The sequence below is a fragment of the Hippocampus guttulatus genome, chromosome 11 (genome assembly GCF_054856545.1).
Source record: "Hippocampus guttulatus isolate MCC_2025c chromosome 11, RoL_Hgut_1.0, whole genome shotgun sequence".
Taxonomy (NCBI): domain Eukaryota; kingdom Metazoa; phylum Chordata; class Actinopteri; order Syngnathiformes; family Syngnathidae; genus Hippocampus; species Hippocampus guttulatus.
The window spans coordinates 9,981,553-10,001,716 of NC_141271.1; the positions used below are offsets into that span (position 1 = coordinate 9,981,553).

General features: G+C 40.8%; 1 protein-coding gene across 13 annotated transcripts in view; it reads left to right on the top strand.

Annotated features, from left to right (window-relative positions):
- The window catches only part of stxbp5l (syntaxin binding protein 5L), a 100,624-nt gene that overhangs the window by 6,278 nt on the left and 74,182 nt on the right, over positions 1–20,164 (top strand). For all 13 annotated transcript variants that reach the window (XR_015102187.1, XM_086123089.1, XM_086123077.1 and 10 more), the window contains one exon: positions 10,585–10,682. Coding sequence is in view for 12 of the 13 variants with exons in the window: in XM_086123089.1 (XP_085979215.1) it covers positions 10,585–10,682 (98 nt within the window). In the remaining variant the exon portion in view is untranslated. The remainder of the gene's footprint in view (positions 1–10,584; positions 10,683–20,164) is intronic.

Consider the following 20,164-nt stretch of genomic DNA (forward strand, 5'->3'; position numbering starts at 1 on the left):
TGTAGTTGATTTACATGTGTGGTGGTTAGCACATCCTGTATGTCTTCCAGTTGAAAGGTTCTGGCTTCAAATATTGACTGAGGGCCGAAAAGTCTGAGGCCCTCCTGTGTGTTGTTTTCATGTGCTTGTGAGAATTTTTATTTCCGCCTTCCTCCTATGTTTCAGAATCATGCAGGTTAGATCAATGAAGACTTTAAATTGTGGAAATGGTTGTTTTTCAGGATGCCCCCTGTGGCTGGCTGGTGACCAGTATGTTAGTTTAACATTTATTCCAACACAGTGGAAAGTGGAGCCTCCCAATTTTCCAAAGTCAGCTGGGGTAGGCTCCAGCTCACCCATGACCCTAATGAGGACAAACACAAGAGGAAATGAATGGAAAATGTGGGTTGCAATTACTAGGAGTAGAATACCATCTGTCATCAGCATTGCAGCCACACATCACCTACTTTCACGCTCCATAATATAAACGAACCAACCAGGGACAACAGAGCGAAGACACTCTGTTGTCAAAGCTGCAGTAAAAAAGTGACTTCATCGGGCTCAGAACTTTTACAGCAGAAAGATTTTTAAGGCGGGACAAAGTTTACAGGCACTTTGACAGCTGCTGTGTGTCAGGGATGGAAGAGCTTCTCTTTCTTCAGAGAATCGGATTATTACTTTTCTACTTCATGGGCTCTTGAACTGAAACCAGCCAACTCTGCTATGGTTAATTTTTAAAAAAAGTTTAGACATGATATAGTGTGTAAAGGTTCAGTATTAAGCAAGCTTTGAGTTGATGAAATGTTATCTGGATGTTTCTAAGTTGTTCTGAAAAATGGTGGTTCGTCACGGGCTGCAGTTGGTGACCCCAGTTTGAGAGTCAATATTTGTTTCTCTTTAAAACCAATCACCTAATTTGACAGGTTCCAATATATAATAAGTACTATTAGCGACTGGAACTACTTTCGAAACTAAAACTGTACGTTTTAAGTCGTTTCACTTGAAAATACGTTATGTTCGACAAACCTTTTAGTACGATTTGACCGATTAGTTTACCTGCTGAGTGTGATGTCCAGTTTTACTAGAAGTGGTCGTACAGTAAAATAGATGGGTACATCTTTTCACGGCAGTTGGACGCACTATTCATGTATTTATTTTCGTGTGTATTCACGAGTGTGAGTCAGCAGCATTTGAAAGGCATGTACTTAAGCTTCAGGCATTTTGTATTTTGCAAAGCCAACAGTTGATCAGTTGATGGCACTGTATTAGCTGTGATCCTTGAAAGCAACGCCATTTTTTCCTTCAGAGATAATTTTCTAAATATTTACTGTATGTTCCTGCAATTGAAGCTTTCAATAAATCATCTGCCGTGTTTTTAATTTGAATTGATACGGTGCTGTTGAAGAAACATGATCCCATTTTGCATTTTGCAACAGCCGTATGCACACAAGGGAAGCAAATACAGGTTTGCATCCTGAAGCGTCCATACGTGGTTTAGGAACGGAAACGTTTGAGATCTATTGATCACAAAGCCAATTTTTCAACTAAATATCTTTGTATGAAGGTAGCAAAGCTGTTCATGCTTAAAAAGGAATTTATTTTCAACTAATTTGGGTCAGAGGTGTCCAAAATTGGTCTTCAAGGGCCAATGTCCTGTCAGTTTCCCCATCTCTCACCGCTGCAACACACCTGACTCAAATGATCAGGATTGTTATCTTGCTACTTCAGAGCTCTCTGACGAGCCTTTGAATCAGGTGTGTTGCAGCAGTTAGCAAGGGATAACCGGCAGGACATCGGCCCTTGAAAACCGAGTTTGGACACCCCTGATTTGCTCGGTGAGGGCTCAGTGTTTGGTGTCCATGTAACAACCGGAACACGAAATAGATTATAACATTCAACAATCTCCTGCAATCAGACGGTTGAGTGAACTATCTCTCGTTATTCATAACACACCGCACCAAGTTCTGATTTTAAGCATATATTTTGGTTTGGGGTTTACACGTCACACTCTCGGACCATGATTTCTGAGAACAACCCTTATCTGGATTGTTTGCGTATCGTACATATTGTAATTGCAAATACACGTGTAGACACTTCGTATTTTCTTTACTTTAGCATTTTTTTTGGTGTTTGTTATTCAGTACACTTTTCCACGTATTTGTGTTTGCCTTGACTGTCTTTTATTGACAATACTGTTATTTCTTTGTGACATAATGTCAATAAACTGTCGCAATGGTAACACGTTTTTCGAGTCAAATATGCTTGAGGTGTTTATCTCTCATTTGCAGCATTTAGTTTCAATTGATGGCGATTTAGTCAAAGTCCAGCTTGAATGGTGCCCTTTCAGTTTTTGTAGGAGATTCTGTACTTGCAAGGCATTTTATCTGACTCTCCGTCAAGATGCGTTTTAGAGACTACAATGCAGTGAGGATAGTTGTGACGCTGCAGAAGCAAAGGATCGTTGTGCCATGTACTACATTTTAGGTTCAAACAAGTTCCGGAGATGCAACACCCGAATTGTTTCAAACAACACTCTCTTCATGAGGGCTGGATAAAAGCAAACAAACATGATGGAGAGTCACTGGCAATGTGCGTGTATTTATGAATGTGTGTGTGCTTGTGTTCAAAAGTGAATTAGCTTCTTCCCGATTTTGTGTGGGCTTCCAAAATTCTCTGTCCACTCAGTCCGTAGGCTGCTTGCCTCACCTCATGTTGTGCAAATAGAATCAGCTGAGCTTTTCAAACAGCCTCTCATTGCACTCCAGTGCACTCTCTTCAACAGATCAAGCCTGTTAAGGGTGTCTCTTCTCTAGCCATGCTTGATTAAGCGCCACATTCATACACAGTCATTTTTGTGACGTGTGGCTTCTCGTGACTGCAAATTGTTGTATATGAGGTTTTGTATCTCACCAAAATGATGAGCCCGGTTTGTTGTGGATGCTTTGTTCAAGCGATTAAAAAAACAAATCACTTTCAGGCACCGCCAGATGGAATGCACTCTGGTTTCTGTAACCATGGCGTCATTCTCGTCCAAGGACATGTCCACATAGCTTTAATCAGCCCTCGATGTCGTGATTCATTTACTTGGATGATGAATTGACAAACATGTCAGATGCATATTCAAAATGGTAATCCCACACATCATTCGTTGATTAATCCTCACCTATGTTTAATAAAGGTGGCAGTTTTTATATTCATGTTTACATAAATCAATATTTAGTGCAGGTAATTTGTACATTTTGTTCGATTGGACTTCTTTTTTTTAATTAAAAGGCAAAAAAAAAATGGATGAAGCCATCAATGTATTGTTTGTCAGTCGATTTTAATGGGAAACAAGCTATTACACACACACGCACACACACACACACACTTTATTTGATTAACAATTGTATACAGTGATACCATCCATGCATCTTCATGGTGATGATGTAGGGTGTAGGATGAACATTGTTTTGCATACTGTCGATGATACAACGATGAATGTAAAGAGCTTTCTAGAAAGTGTGGACGGAAGTGGAACAGAGATGAAAATCTCTTTGCTTCAATAGCATGAGAGGGAAAACATGATCCTCACTAATGGACACTTGCCAAAGCATCATTCAAAACACAGCTTGCTTAAAAACATTTTCTTTCACACTTTTATTCACAAGTGCAAGCAATGTATTTTTCTTCTTCATACAAAGCATATGGTGGATTGATTATGGCACCGCTTACTCAATTGTATCAGTACACATTTCAAAACGAACTAAATATTGGTTTCATGCTAAACGGGCTGCCACTTACAGTATATCGCGCTTTTATACCTTGCCTGAAGTTCTCATTCAGTGACTGCGTAAATGAGAGCGTGAATAGTTGTCTGTCTCTATATATTCCCTGTGAATGACTGGGGACCGGTCCAGTGTGTTGTCTGCCTTTAGCTTGAAATCGGCTGGGAGAAGGCTCTCTCTCGCTGCCAGTCCAAATGGGGGTTGAATATGGATGGATGGGAAATGATGACATATTTTAACAATGTAGGTGGCATGATGGTCGACTGGTTAGCACGTCCGCCTCACAGCAAAGACGCAGGGTTCGATTCCAGGCCCTGGGCCTCCTATGTGGAGTTTGCATGTTCTCCCCATGCCTGCGTGGGCTTTCTCCGGGTACTCCGCTTTCCTCCCACATTCCAAAAACATGCATGGCAGGTGAATGGAACACTCTTAATTGGTCCTCGGTGTGATTATAGGTGTGAATTGTTATTTGTCTATGTGTGCCCTACACTTGGCTGGCAACCGGTTCAGGGTGTCCCCCGCCTACTGTCCGAAGACGGCTGGGATAGTCTCTAGCAATCCCGTGACCCACGTTAGGATAAACGGATTAGAAAACGGATGGCTGGATTTTAGCATGTGTGCAGGCAAATTAAGATTTCTTTCTGGACAGTCTATGTTTATTAGAACTGTATGTGATGCCTCTAATTTACTTTGTTCATAAGTTAAAATGCATCATCCAATGGCAGTATATAATCATAACAATCTCCTCCTCCTCCCTCGCCATTCTTAAAATTGCTGCTTCCATTGGCAATTGAACCCACACCTTTATCTGAGGAAACATACACTAAACCTTTTTCCTCGACTTGAAAGGTTTGCTAGCTAAAATACTGCCAGACTGTGTGCCCAGTTGTATCTGTGGAAAGGGGGTATTCATCATTTATGCAAAAGCAGTAAGGGAACATTCCCAGACTACGGTAACTGTGAGCACATAAAATGTGTGTATTTATTGTGGAATCGAAGGTTACGAATGACCTGGTGCACAAACAAATTGCTGTCCGTTGATGCGAGAAGGGAAGTTGCTTTATTTTTACAAATGCATTTCCAAATAATTTTGAATGGTATCATATACATATGTGATAATTTGCCATAAATGGCTAAAATAATGGCTGAAATATAATAGATGAGTATTTTATGTCTTTTCCCACTGTCGACAATGTGTATCATTTACGAATCCAATACCTGCCATTCAAGTCAGCATGGAGAGATGCTTCTGGGTTTAGTTTAGTTTTCAGCCTCTGAGCTATCATGCTGCAAATTTAACTGAGCTTTTCCTCACCAGTATGCGCATTCATGTGCTGCGCGGGAGGAAATGCTTCAGCATCAGCGCTGAATGTAATGCTTTCAGCAACACAATAAGTGTTTTTTTTGGGGGGGGGGCATAGCTGGAGCTCAGCCATCTCATTCTCTAGATGATGTGGCTGGATTAGTCTCTGCAAATTGATGCATCTAGCGTGTAAAAAAAAAAGTCTGAAATGTAATCCAAAATCCGTTTTCATCCTTTTCTTCTGTAATCGTCTATCTATTTATCAATCTATCTATCGACGAAAACATTTTATTGCAGGTATGTGTAAAGAATACATTTTTATTATGGATAATGTAATAGTAAAAACATATCTTGTAAAATATTAGCAACATTAACATTCTATGCTATTTTCATTTAATCAGTGCCGATAATATTGTAAACGGGCGCCATTCTGGAATCATCAAAGCACACCCCTTATAAATTCTATCACTATTTTCCAACGAAGGTCTACTCTGATCCTTTTGATCTATTATAACACCTTGAAAACGTTCAAATTTCAGATATGCGTTTTTTTTCCTGTAGGACTTTTGGTCAGGGCATGGGGATTTTAAAATAAATGATTTTCATAATGTATGGGCTTCACCCACATATGTAATGGTTTGCAGTTGCTAAAATATCTCAATACCGTAACTTGAAAATGGTGCACGTTTGTTGTCGATAAATGCACACAAGCGTCATGTTTATACGTAAGAAATGAGGCTGGTGTGATGATGTCACTCAATGTTTGCAGCTCGAGTCACTCAGTGTACAACCGGCTGGCAGTAGGAGACATGGGCACTGCTTTCTATTTATAGAAACAGAGGTCTAGACCATCTCTGCAGCTCAACACTGTTTGGAGAGCGATAGAGAGAATAGTGGGTGATGCGAGGTGGTTTAACTCCGTGGCGTTTAGGATTTACACGACGGGCTATCGAATAGAACATCAGCTGCGTGTGCTTAAAGGTTGTGTGGGCGTAAAGATGAGCAACCAACACAAGAGAATGACGGAAAAGGGAGGCAGAATCCAGATGCGGAGATGAGTTGATGTAATGCAGCCTCTGGCTGCATTTACACTGGTACTTTGCTGCAGGTGAACGGCAGCGGCATTTCCAAATGCTTGTCTTGGCTACCATACGTGCATCACTTTACATTAAGGGACTCCTTTTAGGTTTTGTTTTCCCAGTGTGGGTGTGGCGGAAATGGGCATAATCAATATACCGGTGTATATAATGGGCAGCAACCTGAGTTTGAACATGCATTGAATATTTATTAAACGGCAGCCGGCAAGTGTTTTTCCGAGGCAAAAGAACACGGCCCCTGGTGCATGCGCATGAATGGATGGAAGATGGAATGATCAAACTCTCTTGACAAATACTGATTCACTGAAAGACAGTGACTAAAAACAGCCTGATGACATTGGCGACCTTGCAATATGTATGAGCTGCTCTCGGAATCATCAGAGTAAATGCACTTCTCAACCACTTCTCGGCTCTCTTGTATTTTGTATGTATATGTGGGGGTGGTTCGTTTGTATCCCAGCAACAGTGCACTCGAGTGAGGTCAAAGCACCTGACAGGGTCTGGTGGAAACTCCCAGAGGATGAGTGTTGGTTCGTGTGTGTTTGTGTGCGCGCGCGCACGGCTCTTTGTTTTGAATGTGAACACTTCAGTGAGGAACAGACAGGATGAGAGATTCTTGACAACATGCTCAACGAATGACGAATCTATCCTATCTCATTCCAGCTCTGAACCTGCAACAGTGAACTTGCCTAATAATAGAATAGTTTCAAAAATATCTCAACATGACTTCAGAAATTGCACAGGAAGAAAAATGCCTTCACTGGGCTAAAAGACCAAAACAAATGATTTGAAAATCTTGGTGGCACAGCAATCCCAAAATGCGCTGAAAATGTGGCATTGATATGTACAGTACTTTGATGCTTACTGAGGCCAAGTCTGGCAACATTCGCTGAGGTTTCACAAGTTATTGATAGCCACATAAATGACGGCGCGGCTTTAGGCCCGCTGCACACAGAGCAACATGGCCGAAAGTGACCCAAGCAGACAACTGTGGGGGGGGGGGGAAATAGTCCACAACTTTACGGCGCACACTACGTGATCCCGATATCACTCTAATTGTATTTTTGTGATAATTACAATAATTAATTCTAAAGAATTACATCCAGAAAATGGTGGCATTAATACAGTCTCACTGATTGTACGTGGCAGGATGGTGGACTGTTGGTTAGCAGAGTTTTGAGGTTCAGGCTTCAAATTGTGGCTTCGGTTTGGAGTTTTTGTTCTACATGCTCTGGCTTCCTCTTTTTTTAAAATATGTATTGTGTGTGTGTGTGTGTGAGGGCGGCCCGGTAGTCCAGTGGTTAGCATGTCGACTTCACAGTGCAGAGGTACTGGGTTCAATTCCAGCTCCGGCCTCCCTGTGTGGAGTTTGCATGTTCTCCTCGGGCCTGTGTGGGTTTTCTCCGGGTACTCCGGTTTCCTCCCACATTCCAAAAACATGCATGGCAGGCTGATTGAACACTCGAAATTGTCCCTACATGTGATTGTGGGCGTGGATGGTTGTTCGTCTCTGTGTGCATTGCGATTGGCTGGCAACTGATTCAGGGTGTCCCCCGCCATGTTATCATGGGTGTGAATTGTTGTTTGTCTCTGTGTCTTGCAATTGGCCGCCGATCAGTCCAAGGTGCACCCCACCTCATGGCCAGTGAGTTGGGATTGGCTCCAGCTCATCTGCACCTGTCATTAGAATAAGCATTGTAGAAACGGATTGATGTACGTAAAGATATTTATTTTGCCCATGTGGAGTGTCGCAAGCACTGTTTCCTTTTGTATGGGAATTTGCTGTTCCAATCAGACCACAAAAACATCGCGTTCACGCTGGCGTAAACGGTCCTCGTAGTGCTCTTTGTGTTGTTTCTCATTTTTCCTCTATCTATTTGGATCAGGACTGAGTGAATTCATCGTGTTTGCCCACAGACACTCATATTATCTTTCCAAATTCATGCCTGTGCATGCTTAATTAAAGCTCAAAGGCCCAGGAGATGAGGTAGAGCAGAGGGGTTACACAACTCCGGCAGCTCTACTCAAACAAACAACCTCCACTTATGTTCACTAGATTAAAAAAAAAAAATGTGTTTTTAGCATCAGTCACATTATAATTGTTCTGCCTCACTTTGCACTTTGTACACCACTTCCACACTGGTAATGTCCATGCCTCCACATCCGAGTGGAGTAGATTACGGTCATAAAGGCAAAAGAGGGGAACTGTCTAATGCAAGACGGCTGCGTACAGGAAAACAAATTCAGAGAAAAGAGTCGGGAAGTTGTCTTTTACCTTGTCAATTCTGCGGCTGGTTGTCAAGGATGCATTTTTAACCATATCTCCTTTCGTTTCGGGTTATATCTTGAACTGCAGTCTTTAGAAGAGACCGTAGCTGACCTTATATTCTTGTTTTTGTATTTGCAATTCAATCAAGAATTCAGCTCATCATCATTTGACTTTATTGTCAATGTTGTCTTCAAATATGTGCATACGCAATCAGTAGTGTGCACGTGAGTGCCCTGTGTGGAATTACAGAACTCCCTTGCGAATACTTGTTTGTAAAATAAGTTTTGTTTTCTCACCAGTGTTTGATGATGTGAATATAATTGAAAAGTCTCAGTACTTCCACGTTTCACATTGAGCATACGAATCCGTTCCCATCCATCAATTTTCTGTAGCTTGTGCTCATTAGTTTCACAGGTGAGCTGAAAGCCTATTCCTGCAAAATTTGAGCAAGAAGCGAGGGTACAAGCTGGACTTGTCGCCAGCCGATTACAATTCACATCGAGATAAACAACCATTCCCCCTCACAATCCCAACAATGGACAATTTGCTCTCCAATCAATCTATACTTGGGTAAAAAAAAGATAACACAAATTGGGTGAAAAATGCGGCGATGCAACTTTTTCAGTTATTCATTTGACGATGCAAACAGGCTTCTTCCAAAATTGCTCCGTATTTGGCTCCATCCATCATCCCATCATCTCTAACTGTATTCCCTATCCCTGCTGAAGAAAAGAAAGCCCAAATCACGCGACTGCTGTCACCGATGGGATGATGTATTCCGTGTGATGTCCAACCTTGCTTTTACGCTTTCCATAACTTTTTTGAATTTTGGCCCAAAAGTTCAATTTTGGTTACATCTGGCCAGAGCTCCTTTTTCCACATCTTTGTTGTGTCTTGGCAAATTTCAAATGGGACTTTTTATGGTCGTCTTAGAGAAATGGCTTTCTTCTTGCCACTCTTCCATAAAAAACAGATTTGTGCAGTGTGTGACTAATATAGTTGACCAATGGACCGATTTCCCCATTTAGCTGTGCGTCTCTGCAGTTAATCCAGAGTGATCATGGGGTTACATCTCTGCTCAGTACTCTCTTTGTTTGGGCTAAAAGTTTAGAGCAGGGGTGCCCAAGTCCGGTCCTCAAGATTCCTCTATCCACCATGTTTTATTTGTCTCCCACTTCCAAGACACCTGATTCAAATGACCATGATTGTTTGTTATCAGGCTTTTCAGACCTTGCTGATGCGCTGATCATTTGAAACTAGCACCCCTAGTTTGGAGGGATGGCCAGGTCTTGGTAGGTCTGCAGTTGTGTGATACGCTTTTCATTTCAATATGTATGTGCTGTGCAAGACGTTTCAAGCTTGTTAAATCTTTTCGTATCCTCCTGCTGCTCCACAACTGTGTTCCTGACCAGCCTGGTGTGTTCCTTGGTTTTCATGATGCTGTTTGTTTCTCAATATTCTTTTAACAGACCTCTATGACCACTGCAGAGCAGTTGCATTTATAATGAGATTCGATAACACACGGGTGGACACTATTCATTCAGTCATTCAGGTCAACATTGGATCATTCCAAAATCATCAGGGAACATCTGGAGTCAGTTGGCCGCACAGAGAGTAAATGGACTGAATATGATCGCATGCCCGACTTTTCAGTTTTTACTTTCTAAAAAAAAGTTTAAAAGTCTGAATTTCATCCCACTTCACGATTGTTTCCTACTTTGTGATGATTTTATAGCTTTGTTTGAAACCTGAAACGTGGCAAAAGGTCAACAAGTTCAAGGGAGCCGAATACTTTTGCAAGCCGCTGTATTTCAACTTTGGAAGTCTGTAGATGAAAATATGTTCTTGCGATGTCCTTTGATATGAAAAGACGGAGTTTCTAGAACTTAAAGTAATCTTGTGGTACACACATTTTCGTCCTGCAGGTTTCGTAATCATGCTTTCAGACATACAAGGAGGCTGTGTCTGTAAAAACACTTTGTCGGCTATTACTGGCGATGGCATACAGCCCGGAGGCATTCATTCATCGTTTTTCATTGAAGTAAATGTCACCGATTTTACAAAATGAACTTTTATTTTAAAAAAGCACCGCTTCAGATGAAAACGGAACAGTACAAGGTCCCAAAAGCGGGCAGAAAAAAAACATTGTTTTGTGCGTTTGTCTTGCAGACGGTGCGCCATGGATTCCCTTACCAGCCCACTGCTTTGGCCTTTGACCCTGTGCAGAAGATCCTGGCCATCGGCTCCAGATCAGGTGGTGTTCGGATGTATCCTTTCACCTGCTCACCCTCGCCTCACCACGGAGACACGCCAGCCAACTGTATGTATACAAACATTTGAAGAAAACAGCGGCAAAGCAACATAGTCCATCCTTATATGTGTTAATTTTTTTCCCCCCCAACGGTGAGATCATATCTGAGCAAAACCAAGAAGGGTGATCGCAAACACCACCTCTGAGAATTTGCGTTTTGGCTATGTTTTGCCACCAAAATATCCTTTATCATTACCTCGGCCAAGGACATGAACAGGACTTGTTTCGCATCACAAAACCTTGTGGAGACATGCCCCATGGGCTGAGGGAGAATCCATTTGGTTTTATCCCGATAATAATCAATGATCCTTCAAGGGGAAATTCAATTTTCACTCCGTTGTATATTTTTGTGGTGCGCCACGGAGAAGCAGAGCACACACATGCAGGCTTGAAGGGTGAGATGTTTGATTGAGGGGACGCACACAATGAGCTGAGTTTCGGGGGGGGGGGGGGGGGACTTCACTGCCTTGGTCAAGAGGACCTCCGCAGAAGTTATTAGTTGCAATTTTGAATCATGACCATCCTGTTCCAAGCTTTTTCCTCACAAATGATTGTTTTGGGTCATTTTTCAACATTTTTCTCACTGAAAATTGTCTGGATCTCAACAACAAGCATCCACATTTGGCTTGCCATGTGTATTTAGGTACTTATGGAAGCCCTAATAAAATCACAGCATCTCTACCACTGCTGATAATAGTCATTTATTTCTTTCAGGTATGATGTTTTCTGCGAATATTCTGCGATATTCTTTCGCAGAATATGTTGATCATGGAAATAACACTTTTGAGATGAGAATGGGCCCTGGTAGCTGGTGTATTTTTTATGTATTGTTGCTGTCTGGTAGTGTCTTTTTAGCACTAATGCGGCTCACTTAGTGTTATTAAGGTCATTTTCTGGCTAAAATCAGTTGAGTGTTTGTTTGTTTGTTTATTTATTTATTTATTGAGCATATAAATCACAATACAACAACACATTGACAAAATTGAAGGCAAGCAAAAATTGTAAAAAGGAAAAGAAAAAACCCCAGTCATCATCACAATTCTATGTTCAAAGGAGTAGGAAGAAGGAAGAAACTTATCGAGTCCTACCCTTTTTTATGTAGCAACACATGAGTTGATCCTTTTTCAATCCAAAAATAAAGGAAAAACACAACGTATCATCAATGCTTTTATCCTTATGTGTACTGTACTTATCTATCTATACAGCTCTCGGATTGTATATACATACTCACTCCTGCATATTTTTTTTAATCAATTTTCTCATATTCATAATAAATACTACATTTCATGAATATATTTAAAACGTAATAATAAGTTGATCAATGTAATTCTGATGTATTACTATATGTTATAGGTATATCAAATTTATCAGCTTAACTCTGATTTGTGTAGTATTTTTTGTACTAATCTTTTGAATTAGTTTTTGAACTCGACAAGCGATTTACTCATTTTCAGGTCAGTTTCGAAATGATTCCACAGATTGACACATATTACTGATACACTCCTTTGCTTGATGCTTGTTTTTGTTCTGGATTTTTTGTATTGGTTAGTACCCCTTCAATTATAACAACTTTCTCTAATTTCAAAAAGCTTCTGGATGTTTTGGCAAAGGAGGTTATGTACTTTGTACATTAATCGGGTTTGAAACACATTGCAATGTACAAATTGCAAAAATGCAGGCTAGTTCACCAGGTTATTGTAGTTTTCCTTCCGTGTTTGAACATCTACAGAATAGCAAAGAGGCCTTTACAGGAGATCAGAAGATGTATTTATTATTCCACACACACCCACACACACACACACACGTAGTTGCCAGCCCCCCAATGTCTCGCTTTGGTCAGATAACATCAAGGATCAAATATTGCAATTGACTTTTCATCCTCGTTTTACAGCTCTTGAAAGCAGGAAGGTTCAGGGTTTGCGTGGTAATGTGTCATGCAAATGAGCCACTGCTCACCCCGCCTCCTTCCGCCATGGAATGCGGCTTCGGATTACCAGGGGGAAGCCGTTTTGAGTCCTGAATTGGAGAATAAGAGAGTAAAATAATTGGTTGTGTTTTCACTTGTGAAAGGCAGCACTGATTTAGTTGTCAATTAGTCTGTCGATCACACGCAGTGGACACTTTGCCAAACGCAAATTCAATTCACTGATCCAAAGCAGGATCGTGAATGTCTGTGCCCAGGGACACTCTTAAGTTGAACTCGGTGTGACATAAAGCAACATATCTTTCTAGTACAAAACATTGTATGGGACATTAAATGTTCATGCGTGTACTGACGTTGCAGAAATTATGTATCCCACTGGAACCGCGTGAGATACTATAAATAGACGCAAATCGAGTGCAATGATTTCCAACAGCTGTGCTGCGGCACGATGTGCTGTGAGAAATCATCAGGTGTTCCATTGGAAATTTTCCAATGTCACTTTTTGGTTTGGAAATTATCATTCATTTATGACAAATAATGCAGCTTTGGCTTTCTGTTTATATGACAGTGACAGGCATAACAATTTAAGGCTTTTCCACTACAAGGGACACTTGTAATACAAATACTTTGTATTCATCTAAACGGGCCCAAATTTCATGCTTAGTCATGAAATTTGGGAGTATATTAAATCAAGATCATCTGTATTTCAATTAACAGAAAGTACCAGTTTCTCAATTTTATCTGATTTGTTCTAATTGTTCTAACCGGTATTTTTATTTACCACAGGTCTTGTGACGCATTGGGCTGACCGGGGCCCCAGGTATCGGTTTGTGCCATACCATGTGAAAATGTGTGTTGATATGACAACAAAAATTCCTTGAATCCTTGAAAACTCAACTTTAATAATAACTTGATAGAATGTCCAGAAAATCATTTGTAACAAAGTAAAACAGTAATAGACAAAAATGGTATCAATAAAGAATATTAAATACAAATAAATATCAGCTGTTCCTGCTGGGTGCGTTTTGGTCTTTTAAGGGCAGTATGATGCCGTGTGTGAATGGAGTGCACACATTTCATCATTTGAAGGATTATTGCTCCTGGAAGTCAATGCTAATTTCTCGTTAGCATGTCAATGAGATTTAACATCGATTTAAGCATTAGGCTGGCCTTGTTTGTAAAACGAAGCACGTCTTGAGCTTAAATATACAATGAGTGGAATTCTTTTATTCTTCTTCTTTATACGTTTAATTTGATAGTAAACTCCAAAAGGGTTATCATTAAACAATTTAAAGCATGCTCAGGTCAGGGCAAAATCACATAACAAGGCCATCAGCTTGTGCATTCAAGGTACTTTCACAAACTCCAGCGCTTGAAAATATAGCGTGCTGTTCGGCACGCTAATTGTTTTTCTTCGATTATAATGTTTTCGAGAGGAGCCAACATTGAAAATGCGTTTACATTTCAATTTATTGCCCAGACCTACTGTAGACTATAAAACCCAGAAAAAAAGAAATACAAATCTGCAATACGTTTTGTCATTTTGTGAGTTGTTCCAGTGTAATCTACAGTACCTACCATATGTATAGCGCAGAAAAGATTGGGAACCACTGCTCTAAAGCATCTTAATGCAGAGGCCTCCTCCTCCTCGTCCTCCTTGTCTTCCCTTCCGCCCTGTCATTTCTCTTTGCACAGCTGTCATGTCGCAGGCTCACAACTGTCCCTCCAACAGTCCACGCCTTGGGTCGCCCGGTCACAAGGAAAGGAGATGGCGTGTCAGTAGGACCTGGGTGGGAGATTACACTCTCATAAATACAGTGTTCTGAGCATCCCCGTAGGGAACCTAAGGAAGAGGCAGCAAACAATTATCGATGCTGCAGTTGTTACGCTGCTGGTCCTGCTGGGATAGATGATGAACAGACGTTGTGTTCTGCTGCTCAGAGAAAATTGAGGGGGGGGGAGGGTGAAGGTAGAAAAATACATTGAAAAGGTAAAAAGAGAGATGGGATGTTGTCTGAACATTTGTGAGAAAGTGAATTCTAGCGTGGTAGAATAAAAGGTGTATAAAGATGTGGCTGACGAAAAGCCATTAAAACGAGTCTTCATTATGCGATAAGCACAGCCAAATGAGGCAATGTGATCTCCTTTGTGCCATCTCACTATCGTGCCATCTCTTCCCTTGAAATTCCATCGTTTGGCTGTGAAGCGAAACAGAGATTGCGGCTGGATGCGAGCCCTTGAGTGACTTAGCATTTGTATTGACATGCTGCACACATCTCGTGCTCTCATGAGGGCCCTTGCTGATTCTCTTTCTCTATAGCTACACTTTCTGTTTTGCTGTTTTTCGCCTTGCCCCCCCCCCCCCCAATCGCCTTTAACTCCTCTTGATTTCAGCCTGCATTTATTACATTCATGCTTCCTCCATCCTCCATAGCCTTACTCTCCCTGTCTTAACATGTCACCATCATTCTATTTCTTTCTGCCATGCAGCAAAATGGGGGAAACTTGACACTAATAGCAATCATTTCTAAATGACTAATAGAAGTCCAATTACTGAGCAAAATTGTTGCTCGAAAAGAAGATATTTCATTTCATTAAATGTGTTGATACTAAAAGTGGAATATTATTGAAAGCAGAGTGTATCAGAGGTTGGGGCCAGTTGCCTTATTACAAAAATGTTCTAGGTTTGTATTTCGGTTTGATTTCTCCCTTTGGCTGTCTCACTATGCTGACAGTAAAAACCATTTCGGTGGAGGATAGTGACTGTGTCATGTGACTAATTACTGCATTTTGCAAAATCGCCATATTTCCTACCCTTGCCCTCTTGGACAAATAAACGGCTCTCCTCAAATGGCTGCCCCCTCCCCATGCCCCCTCGAGTAAAAAAATAAAATAAAATAACACCAGGTAGCTGTAATTATGCTTGTCCACAAAATGGTACATTGGGGTTCGGTATGCGCCACTTCTCTACAGGCTACATTGGGTGTCTAAGCTTGGCACTTATAGATGCACAAGCTCCGCATATAGAGTGACATTACAGCAGCAGGACAGCGTGTCTGAGGGTTCCATAAACAAGAACAGTGTGACACAGGAGAGTGCTCTGTGAAGCCAGTGTCAACACAGTGTCATCTGCACGACACAAGACCAACTGCAAATTACTTTAAAGTGGAAAAAGTGCATAGGAAGAAGTGCAAAAAAAATTCAGCTCACACTTTTCCAGACTGTCAAAGGAACCCAATTCTTGACACTATGCATGTGGAAAGTAGTGGATGGTGGGACTTGCAAAATTCTGGTCTGCCACCCCCATCGTTGTCAGAGGAGTTCATCAGAGCATAATTCGCAGTCCCCTAAATATGTTGATGTCACTGTTCAGAAAGTACCTCCACATACAGACCCTGCCAACATTGCTCCTACCCAGACAGTATAAATCAGGCTCATGATGGGGTTTTGGTGTGTAGAGTATTCGTAAAGTTTACACAGTTAGCGGTGCGTACCAAATATGCAGCGCTGTGAAATAGTATTCCTTCCTCATTTATGTGTTCTTTGCATATTTATCACATCCAAAAGTTTCATTAGACCAATTTTAATATCACACACAGGATAATACAATTTTGCAGTTTCTAAATGCCCAGTAGCCTTCTGGCTTCAATTTTACATCTACCGTGTGTAACGGCTGCATCCTACATGTATGTTTTATTTTTAGAGTAGAATGTAGAGTGTGATATAAGTGTGCAACATTGAATGCTTTGCTATTTCTGTTATACCCCAAAGCCGTTTGTTTCACTGCACTCTTAATATTTATAGTTATGTTACTGTGTCAGTCTATTTCTTCTATAATTACATGTACTGCATGTACTCATTACATCCAACTGCACTGTTCCTCACTGTTTATATCCTGCGATATTACATGCTGAGAACAGGCCTCTGGCAGAACGCTGACGTCTTGCACTTTGCTGTCTAAAGATTTGCTACTTTGGTTACACATGTAGATAATTTTTGATCCATGTATATGGTTGGGATACTTGTGATGTGTTGCTAACAGAAAGACGCCCAATTGATTGCCATTGTTTCTGCAACAATGACAATACTGTCAAGTCTCTCGTATTCTCCATAGTCTTGTTCGGGGTCACGGGTTATGTAAAGTGCTGTGATCAGCTGTAGCGCTAATGCCATAAGCTCTCCAAAACCATTCCTTTTCCTGAAATCTGACATTGATTTGACAAAAGGTAGGCACAGACAGATCAGACCCCACCCCCCAGCCCCCCTCGCTCAGCACAGTCTGAGCTTGTTCAGCTTCATCATAAACATTTCTCTCGACAACTTACTTCCTTATTTTATAAAGTGACCCTTTGGTACTACGCAAATGTACCTTATCATTATCATTACTACTACTGCTCCTACAGTTGGCAGGTAGAGAGCTGTAAATGGTATCAGGAGATATTCAATCAGGAGCAAATGAGTCTGCGGCAGGACTGATCATGCCTCGCCTGTGACAGTGTGTGCCGATGCATAATGAGCTCAAGTTTGGACGCAGCATTTGTGGTTCCAAAAATTATGCAAATGCAAGTGCGGTGTGTGCAAACACATCTCGCACACTTTTGCGTCTGATTATGGTCTTGGATGCACTCCGTAGTAACGAAGCTACTGAGCGCAGCAACATAGTGATTATGTTTGCAGGCCGACGACTGACACAGTGAGACAGTGCTGAATGCTTAATTGATCTCTGTGCACTCGTATTGTTTGTTTAATTGGAGCCGCAAAGCTGTCCTGTCACATGCGTCTGTACGCTTGTGTGGCAAAATATTGACTATTGGGAGTCGGCTGACCCATTGTGAGGCATTCAATCAATTATCATGAATCATATGCTAAGTACTGGCTTGCTGGTAACTGATTGACCGTGAGGATGCGATAATGTTTGTAATAATGTAATAAGTAGATGCTGCTTATCAAGACTGGCTAATTTAGGCCATTTCGAGAATGTTATTGCGGTAGTGTCTTGAGTTGATTTGCATCAATTACTGTCTAAATTTTATCGATTTGCTCAGTGGCGATATGGCACTCTTAGCAAATTACAGTCAGAGTACAGTATTAGTTAACTCAACTGCTAGATTATTAGCAAAACACACCTTCCCATCAATCTGCACAATTAAGGCCACACACGAAAATAAAATTACTACACAATAAGACAAGCCCAATTCACAATTAATAAAAATACACATCGATAGAAAGATAATCATATTGTTTGAAACATTTCTATTAATGCAGGTATGATCCAACATTGAAGTGAAGTTAATATTTCAGACGACAGTTGTGTATGCAGCAACTCACAGTGCTACATAAATGCAACAAACAATGGAATGGTGTTTTTGTGACATACCACAATACATAACGGGGGATAGCTCTGCATTCAAATTAAATGCATTGCATTTGTTTTTAGGGTGAGTTTAGACTATGCAAGCATTGAATACTGGATATAATAGGATTGAATGGAATATAATGGAATGGTCGAACAAGCCCAGACTGTGCTCTGACAGTGACACAGAAAAGGGATGATTTTGTTCAATTTTGTCTGCCATCTCCCTTTTGTTATGCTCAAAACTAATGCCATATTTCAGGAAAAACTCACCCAAGGTTATTTTATTTTAGTGTGTGAAATAATGGCATTAGAACTACTTTCAATCGCAGTGCAATGTTAATTAATGGGAAGTAGTGCTTTTGGCACAGAATAGAGACCCAGCTGGCCTGCGTATAGTGAAAATCCGCATATAATCAACACCCATTCGGATGTAAAGAAAAAAAATCATTAAATGAATCCTCCAAATTTTGCAAAAATAAAATGCTGATGAACCATCTTTCTGCGTTTTCTATAAAGCCAGAGAGTAGATAGGGTTAAAAAATAACCAACCAAGCCCCGCACCCCAAAAAAACAAATCTATCTATCTATCTAATGATCAAACGTATCAAATCTTTTTTTTTAATCCGTTTTATCTATCTAATTTACAGTATAAAACCCGTCTATTTCATTGGTGCCCATTCAGTAGGTGGTGAGCTACCAGTATCGAAGGGAGTGTCGGCTGATCTCACGCTTAAGTCAGTCACTGGCAGTCCTTCCCTTGGTCATTTTATAAGTAGCTTGCATGGTGAAAAAGTGAGGGCACTGCTTGTCTAATCTTTAAAATCGAATCTATTTCATCCATTGTAACTATTTAAAAGCATTCTGTGTGTTTCAGAGGTGTTTCTTTTCAAGACCTGATATCTTTCCTCTGGGCTCCATTATTATGGTGTCTGTCTGGTTTACAAGACCACTCATTTCCTTTTCACGCCATAATGATACCACTGACTGTCGTTAGTTACCATGATGCATTGCAGTTTTTTTGGCCTCTGCCATGATGACTGAGTCTGATCACGTTTGTGTCCTTTTTAGCATGAATAGTGGGCTGGAGGATAATGGGAAGCATTTCACCGATTTCTGTTTATTTTGCTACTTTTTCTTGGCATCGTATACCTCCTGTTATTTCCCCTCCATCCATGTTTTACTTACTCTGCCTTACTAACCTTGGTCCCCGACTTCCTGTGTTTAATGGGACTTGCATTGTGTCCACTTTTCTGGAAAAATAATGCCCACCTCTTTTTCTGCTTGCCTCCTTATCAGCCTCTGATCGTGCAGTGTAGCTCATCTCTGCCTGCTTGTGGTTTGAATATGAAATTTACGTTTTATGACACCAGTCCTGCAAATGTTCTGCATTCCGTATATATGTGCCCTGTGGCTAGCAAGTTTTTATTGCGGTTCCCTGTCTTGGTGAATTAGATGACCCGTGGTAGGCAATACAACTGTAAAGCAATTACTTTAAATTATTCTCAGCCTTTTCATCCCAATACCCCAGTATCCTTCTTACTGTCATTATTTGCTCCTTGGGAGCGAGGTCGAGCAATAAAAGGTCAGATGACTATTTATAGCACTGCTGAAAATAATCTCAGAAACACAAGTGTTTTGTTTTTTAAAAAATTGGGATTCATACTACTGAATATATAGCAAAAAAAGTGACAGAAAGTTAAACATGCTTGTGATGAATGCATTTTGTTAATTTTATTAGGCATCAGTGCTCCACATGGATTTCATATGGTGTAACATTCTCCCACATACACAGCAACATCGTGGCTTTTAAACATGCTGCATTCTTTGCAATGAAATATCACACAAACACTTAGTAGTCGCATCCTGTGAAGTATGCAGTAACCTTCAGCTGTAAAGCGCCAGAACAGCACGAAAAGGGTTCTGTGTAACCTTTGATATCCTACAGTAGCAGAAGGATGCTTTGTGTTCCGAAAGGACAAAGTGCACACAGTGTAAGCGAATGACATCAATGTGCTACAGAAGATGCATGAGTCTATTTTTGTGCTGCTGTGGGGCGCAAAGATGTTTGCAAGGTACAACACGGCAGCACCATTCAATGCTTGGAATGTTACTGTGCCATTTGTAAAAATGACTTCACTCTCCATATTACTGGTTGGTG